This window comes from Gymnoscopelus microlampas (genome assembly GCF_963454915.1).
Source record: "Gymnoscopelus microlampas genome assembly, chromosome: 21".
NCBI classification, from domain to species: Eukaryota; Metazoa; Chordata; class Actinopteri; order Myctophiformes; family Myctophidae; genus Gymnoscopelus; species Gymnoscopelus microlampas.
This window is the reverse complement of record NC_139958.1, coordinates 1,294,701-1,302,188: the sequence shown is the minus strand read 5'-3', so window position 1 is coordinate 1,302,188 and position 7,488 is coordinate 1,294,701. Positions and strand designations below refer to the sequence as shown.

Genomic DNA, 7,488 nt, shown 5'->3' with positions numbered 1-7,488 from the left:
GGAGCTGGGTAGCGTAGTCATCTATGCAGCCTTGTGTGGTATACATGGGAAATGTAGTTCTCTGTGTACATTTGACTCTGTAGACATTTGTGTTCCATTACAACTTGCAAACAATCATAAAATGTACGGACAACTATTTAAAGCTTCCCCATCTATCAACTTCTGAGCTATTTGTCTGTAGAGATATGTGAGTACGTGTGTATGCGTGTGTGTGTGTGTGTGTGTGTGTGTGTGTGTGTGTGTGTGTGTGTGTGTGTGTGTGTGTGTGTGTGTGTGTGTGTGTGTGTGTGTGTGTGTGTGTACGTATGCATGTACGTGCATTTGTATGTATGCATGCATGTAGAGATAAAACATAATTTCTACTTAGTTGCGCTCCCAGTGTCATGCACCGAAAAACAGCCGATCTATAAGCTCACAACGCGTCGCAGGGCGACGCGTTGTGAGCTTATAGATCTGCTGTTTTTCGGCTTTAGGCTTACGGTTAAAAATGGCAAAATATCTGTATATTTTAAATGGCATTCATAAAATGGCTGTCCTAAAGCGTTGATGTCCTCACAAGTATAGTAATACAAATGTGTGTGTGTGTGTGTGTGTGTGTGTGTGTGTGTGTGTGTGTGTGTGTGTGTGTGTGTGTGTGTGTGTGTGTGTGTACGTATGCATGTACGTGCATTTGTATGTATGCATGCATGTAGAGATATGTCAGTGTACCTTCACATGTATTAAACATCACAACTTATTGCATTCATGTCACAAAAGCAGCAGAGCAGATATAATATAAAGTCAAATAAAAGATTAAGCAGCAACATGGCTACAGACTTGGTCATTGTGACACACTGTCATCTCAATTTGTCCATTTGCATTCATGTTGTTCACGTAACTTAATTAAGCCTCGTTTTATACTTTGGCTAATCAGAAATGGCCGATTTACACCTAGTATGATGTCTATTTCATTGGTTCTCAAAGTGGGGTCCGGGGACCCCCAGGGGTACTTGAGGGGGTTCCAGGGGGTACCCAGCAAAATGTGTTAATATAGCGTCACAATAATTATGACCTTTTATACTTTGGCTATTCAAAAATAGCAGATCTACAAGCTCGCTATGAGCTTGTAGATCTGCTATTTTTGAAAAATTGTGAAAATGTGTGCAAATCTTTGAATATATATATTTTTATGCGAACATTCTTAACTCAAATCTGTGCTTCTGGGGGTCCCTGGAACAAAATATTTGAGATGGGGGTCCGCGGCCAAATACATATCATTTTGGGGGTCCTTGGCATGAAAAAGTTTGAGAACCACTGGTCTATTTTGGAGAATAGACATCAAAGCAATTATGCTTCTGTACTGTCAAATGGGCCAACATCTAATCTAAAAGATTAGTGGGACTCATTCAAATGACTGACAGTGAGTCCCGGGACTCACTTTATTGAAAACCTAACAACATCACTGTATTATATTAGATGTATAAGATATTATATTGATATTAGAGCTATTTTAGCTATAATATATAAAGCTGTTTTGTTTTGTTTAAAGAAAATTGGACTTTTAATATGTGCATCTTTCAGGCAGGATCTGGATACAATTTAAAATGCATATAAATGTAAATACAGTAAAACTTGCTACATTTCGGTCTGAAAACTCTTACTCTGAAACACTTAAAGATGGGACAAACATTGCTCTAATTGAATTGGAATTGGTTCCATAAAAGAGAAGCTTTGATAGGCTGTGTAGAAACGGTCATTATAGGCCGCACTCAACGAGGTCTCTATATTGTCAGTCGTCTGCAGGGGGAGCTCTTCCTCTGAATATATGGGGAACCTGACCAAGAAACATGATATGAGTAGTAAATACAACCTGAACCTAAAACATATATTCTGTTTAATAATCACAACTGTTGACCCATAAAAATGTGCCCCACGACCCACAAATAGGCCCCGAGCCAGAGTTTGGGAAGCCCGGGTGTAACTTGACGTGGTAGAAGACATGGTGACGTAGGCCTACTGGTGTTACTTGACGTGGTAGAAGACATGGTGACGTAGGCCTACTGGTGTAACTTGACGTGGTAGAAGACATGGTGACGTAGGCCTACTGGTGTAACTTGACGTGGTAGAAGACATGGTGACGTAGGCCGGTGTAACTTGACGTGGTAGAAGACATGGTGACGTAGGCCTACTGGTGTAACTTGACGTGGTAGAAGACATGGTGACGTAGGCCTACTGGTGTAACTTGACGTGGTAGAAGACATGGTGACGTAGGCCTACTGGTGTAACTTGACGTGGTAGAAGACATGGTGACGTAGGCCTACTGGTGTTACTTGACGTGGTAGAAGCTGGACATGGTGACGTAGGCCTACTGGTGTTACTTGACGTGGTAGAAGACATGGTGACGTAGGCCTACTGGTGTAACTTGACGTGGTAGAAGCTGGACATGGTGACGTAGGCCTCGTCCTTGTTGCCACGCTGGACGTCGGGCTCGCTCTTCAGGGTGTAACTCTGCTCAAGGTCGAGACCCTGGCCCCCCGGGAGGGGCGGGACCCCGCCTCCACCCGGGAGGGGCGGGGCTCCGCTGCCAGGCTGCTGCATCATGGAGAGCTTGTCTGAGCGCAGGTTGATGCTGCCGCTGCTGGCCGGGCGGGGGGCCGGGCGGGGGGCCGGCTGGGGGGGGGGGTCCTTGGCTCTGGGGTCCCACACCCTCTCCACCGGGTAGACGGCGAGGTCGAGGAACGCCTCGGGGTTGAAACTCACCGGAACGCCCTGAGCACACAGCCAGAGAACACGTACCACCAAGGTTCAAATCTGATCTGGATATAGCCTGTTATTTAAAGGAGTAGTTCACCCAAATAAATGTACTGTTTTTCTATCAATTACACGTTGAATCACCCCATGAAGCCTGAATACATGGATTTGTTATTGTTTTTGTCGCATTCCTATGCTAATAATTTGATTACCGGTGGAAAGATGCTAATGTATTCGGTAGGAGACACAAAGGAGACTCTGTGTGTCTCCTACCGGAAATACACCCGCTCATCAAATCATTGGCTCAGGAATGCCACAAAAATCGACGAATTCGCTTCAAGGCTTCATGAGGTGATTTAATGTGTCACTGATAGAAAATAAGTCATTTTTTGGGTGAACTACTCCTTTAAGACAGATGCTATAGGTTCATTGTTATCCTATAGTTTTAATGCACAGATTATTATGTTCATGTTATGTTATCCAATACAAATATTGTATTCATTCACAGAACTGAACAAACAGTCTATAATAACAATGATACATCTTGTAGTCTTTCATCTGTATTGTATTTATTCAGACAAAACAACCTACTTTCACTGGTTTGTATATTTGCAGAAAGGTCTGTTTTGGGTGTGGTATGTCTGGCCACACGTAGGTGTGGATCCTGTGGAAATAGAAAGTACATTTACTCCAGTATTGCACTTAAAGCGGAACTATGCAACTTATTTTAATGAATACATTAACATCGGCCCAAGCGTCTGTGCTGACAGCACCGCGTTTTGCACTTTGCTGTTAGCTTTTGATGTAGATGTAATTATCACAGAACATACATTAAGCAATTAGAGCCCTAATTTATACTTTGTCTGTTCAAAAAAACAAATGGCTTCTTACTGCTGGCATCAGGTCTCTGTTTTATTCTTGTGTATTTGTTGTTTAGTGACTGACTCATGTCTCTTGGGGGCGCTCTAAGTGTGTTCTATGTGTTGGAGGTTTCCAATTAGGTGTCACTTGTTACAGCTGTGTTTTCTTTAATCAAGTATGTTTGGGACACCTGTTGTGCTGGAGAAGAGAGCAGCAGCACTCATTCCACTGTGGGAGAGCAGGATAGTCAGGGGATATTAAAAAAGTCTTGGAATAAATTCCTTACCAAAGAAAATCTTCACCAATGTGTTTGCAAAGGTGTCTAGTAACACATCTCACAAAGACTGACATTCAGTATCCCTAGGAGATTGTTTGACAAAACTTAATTCTGTTTTAAGTAGCATGTGAGGTGTCAAACTAGGGTGTTTTTATGATTCTGAATCCATTGCAATCATTTGTTTTGCACCAAAACCACTCCTTGGGCTAAAAACGGCCCAATCTCAATTGGCTTTTTACACAAAAAGTATACATGGCTATGGCCGTTTTTAGCCCAATGGATTCAGAATCATAAAAACACCCTAGTTTGACCCCTCACATGCTACTTAAAACAGAATTATTATTATTTATTTTTTTATTTTTTTAAACCAAGGTTATGGATGGTACCCCAACTTTAAAATCAAAAATTCTCCTAGGGATACTGCATTTCAGTCTTTGTGAGATGTGTTACAAGTTGATGTTTTGTCTTTCTGTATGTATTGTCAGTTCTACGTTGTTTTGAAGTGAATAAACATCAGTACAAGGAACCTGAGTCTTACATGCGTCGGATGGGAGTTACACTGACCCTCAAGCTCACCATGCACCGTGATGCAACACTTTGTGAGCTTGTAGATCTGCTATTTCTGGAAGATTGTGACACATTTTGACAACGTTTCGAAACAGAACTTGTGAAATGGGACATTCTGCATAATGAGTATTCTTAACTTTTGTTCATTTAAGTATATTTTAAAAGCAATACTTTGGTACATTTACTCAAGTACATTGTCTGGCCTTTTGGGTTTTCTATTGCGGTGTTTCAAAAAAGAACTGGAGTTCTTCTTCTAGACTGATGGTAACCTTGTGAAACATCCAAATAACTATAGTCTTCAAAACACATAAAGGAGGGGCCACACACTAGCAGCCCAAGTGTCAATATTCTATTATGGACGCAGAGAAATAGATACAAATGCAACCGCCTTCTTAAGGCCTTAAGAAGGCCTTCTTATCCCTTTAAGACCGGGAACGCATATGTGTCATTTTTAGATTGATTTGGCATGAGCTTGTAGATCTGCTATTTTTTGAAAAATCGTGAAAATTGGTGCATATCTTTGAATGTGTTTTTTTTTAAAGCAAACATTTTTGAACATTCTTTGCTTCTGGGGGGTCCCTGGAACAGAATATTTTGAGATGGGGGGTCCGCGGTTAAATACATATCATTTTGGGGGTCCTTGACATGAAAAAGGTTTGAGAACCACTGATATTATAGCAACTTTTTTCAAAAAACTGTTAGAATGTAGAAGACATTTGTAGAATCCCCCAGAAGCAAAGCTTTGAGTTGCATGTTTGCACACATTTTCATCATTTTTCAAAAAAATATCAGATCTACAAGCCTGTGTGTAACCTTATGAAATGTGACATGTTGTGGTGAGAGGACCTACTTTCTCTTCCAGAGGAAAACGGCGCCCCAAGTGGTTAAGAACAGCATGACCAGCGTCACGGTCAGGACATAAAGCAGGACCTGTCCTCCTTCTGTCTCTGATACTGTCTTCTTCTCTGCTTCTGTTCAGAATATAGTATTATTATTATTATTATACTGTCTTCTCTGCTTCTGTTCAGAATATACTATTATTATTATTATTATTATTATACTGTCTTCTCTGCTTCTGTTCAGAATATAGTATTATTATTATTATTATTATTATACTGTCTTCTCTGCTTCTGTTCAGTAGACAACACACAATATACTATTATTATTATTATTATCATCATTATTATTCTGTCTCTGATACTGTCTTCTCTGCTTGTGTTCAGTGGATTACACTAAGACAGACAAAGCATAGTGTAATAAGTCCTAGATAAAAAAGATAAAAAACCAAGAACCTATCACCAGTCTAAACAGTATAATATAATTTAAAAAATCTATAATCTGTACATTGAAACTATAGGATGCCAGGTCTCAGGGACGTGCCGGGCCCCTAATTCAGCCTGGGAATCTCAGATAGAGAGGCCGGATTTTTTACTTAATTTCGGCCGTTTTTGCCTGGAATGGAGAGGCCTTTCTGGAATTGTCCCACATTTCCCAGTGGCCAGCACGTCCCTGCCAGGTCTACACATAAACCTGGCATCTGTCTATATAACATGCTATCAGAATTACATTTTGACCTTTGCATAATCCTGAAATGCCATCGAGGCTCTAGGTCTAGTGCTACAGTATTACAGTGGTAAGATTGGGAGTGAGTCTCAGTTGAAGTTCTAACTGCAATGAGGAGTTTGTTCCACAGTTTGGGAGCCAGAAGGGAGACGAGTTACAGTGAATGTGAACACAGTGCAGTGACTGGATCTTACCACCAGGGGTAGGAGAGTTGATGGGTTGAGGTTTGCTCCAGTCACTCCATGTGCCTTCAAGGAATCCAATTGGTATCGCTCGAACTTTGACCTGATATCCTGTGCTCTGTCGGTACTCCCTCTCAACGACCAGAGGCTGTGATGTCATGTTATACACCTATGTACACAATATACACAATATACACAATGTTACACAATGTTACACAATGATGTCATGTTATACACCTATGTACACAATATACACAATGTTACACAATGATGTCATGTTATACACCTATGTACACAATATACACAATATACACAATGTTACACAATGATGTCATGTTCTACACAATGATGTCATGTTCTACACAATGATGTCATGTTATACACCTATGTACACAATATACACAATGTTACACAATGTTACACAATGATGTCATGTTATACACAATGATGTCATCTATTTACACAGACACTGATATTTAGATTTTACGTTACATACAGAATAATTACACAATAGCACTACTGTATCTATATGACACTACTGTATCTGTAACCGTACTGATATGATACTACTGTATCACATCTGTACCTGTATATACCTGGGATTCAGTGTTACTCCAGATGTGCATGTATATACCTGAGATTCAGTGCTAGTCCAGATGTGCAGCTGAAACAGCTGATTGGTGGGTTTGATGTAGTCGTCTTCATAAGGACTCCACACATGAATGACAGCCTTGTTTGATCGACTGGGGAAAGTAACGTTGGCCTGAGGAGTGTCTGGTTTCACTGCAACATGACAACATGACAACACAGGTGATTACAAGACAGGTAACCCATTAAAGCCGGGAACGCATCTGTGTGTAACCACTTTGGCTATTCAAAAATAGGATCTACAAGCTCATAGCGCGGTGCTATGAGCTTGTAGATCTGCTGTTTTATTTTTGAAATACATGAAAATGTGTGCAAATCTTTGAATGTATATATACTTTTGAAGCGAACATTTTTAGCTCAAATCTTTGCGTTTGACTCAAATCTTTCCCTGGAACAACATTTTGGGGGGTCCTTGACATGAAAAAGGTTTGAGAGCCACTGATATTATAGCAACACAATACAAATAAAAAACTGTTAGGATTTAGAAGACATTTGTAGAATCCCCCAGAAGCAAAGATTTGGGTTAAAAATGTTCGTAAAATATATATTTTCGAAGATTTGCAAAAAAACAACAACATGATTTTTCAAAAATAGCAGATCTACAAGCTCGTAGCGCGGCACTCGGTGCCGTGCTACGAGCTTGTAGATCTACTATTTTTG

General features: G+C 40.4%; 1 protein-coding gene across 2 annotated transcripts in view; it reads right to left on the bottom strand.

Moving 5' to 3' along the window:
• Positions 1–1,123: 1,123 nt before the first annotated feature.
• Positions 1,124–7,488, bottom strand: part of il7r (interleukin 7 receptor) — a 12,593-nt gene continuing 6,228 nt past the window's right edge. Inside the window, exons 4-8 of one of the 2 annotated variants that reach the window (XM_084046241.1) lie at positions 6,815–6,963; positions 6,193–6,349; positions 5,286–5,406; positions 3,322–3,394; positions 1,124–2,748 (exon numbers count right to left, since the gene is read on the bottom strand). In XM_084046241.1, coding sequence (XP_083902367.1) covers positions 2,389–2,748; positions 3,322–3,394; positions 5,286–5,406; positions 6,193–6,349; positions 6,815–6,963 — 860 coding nt within the window. In that variant the 3' untranslated portion in view covers positions 1,124–2,388. The remainder of the gene's footprint in view (positions 2,749–3,321; positions 3,395–5,285; positions 5,407–6,192; positions 6,350–6,814; positions 6,964–7,488) is intronic. The other variant, XM_084046242.1, reaches the window with a different exon arrangement.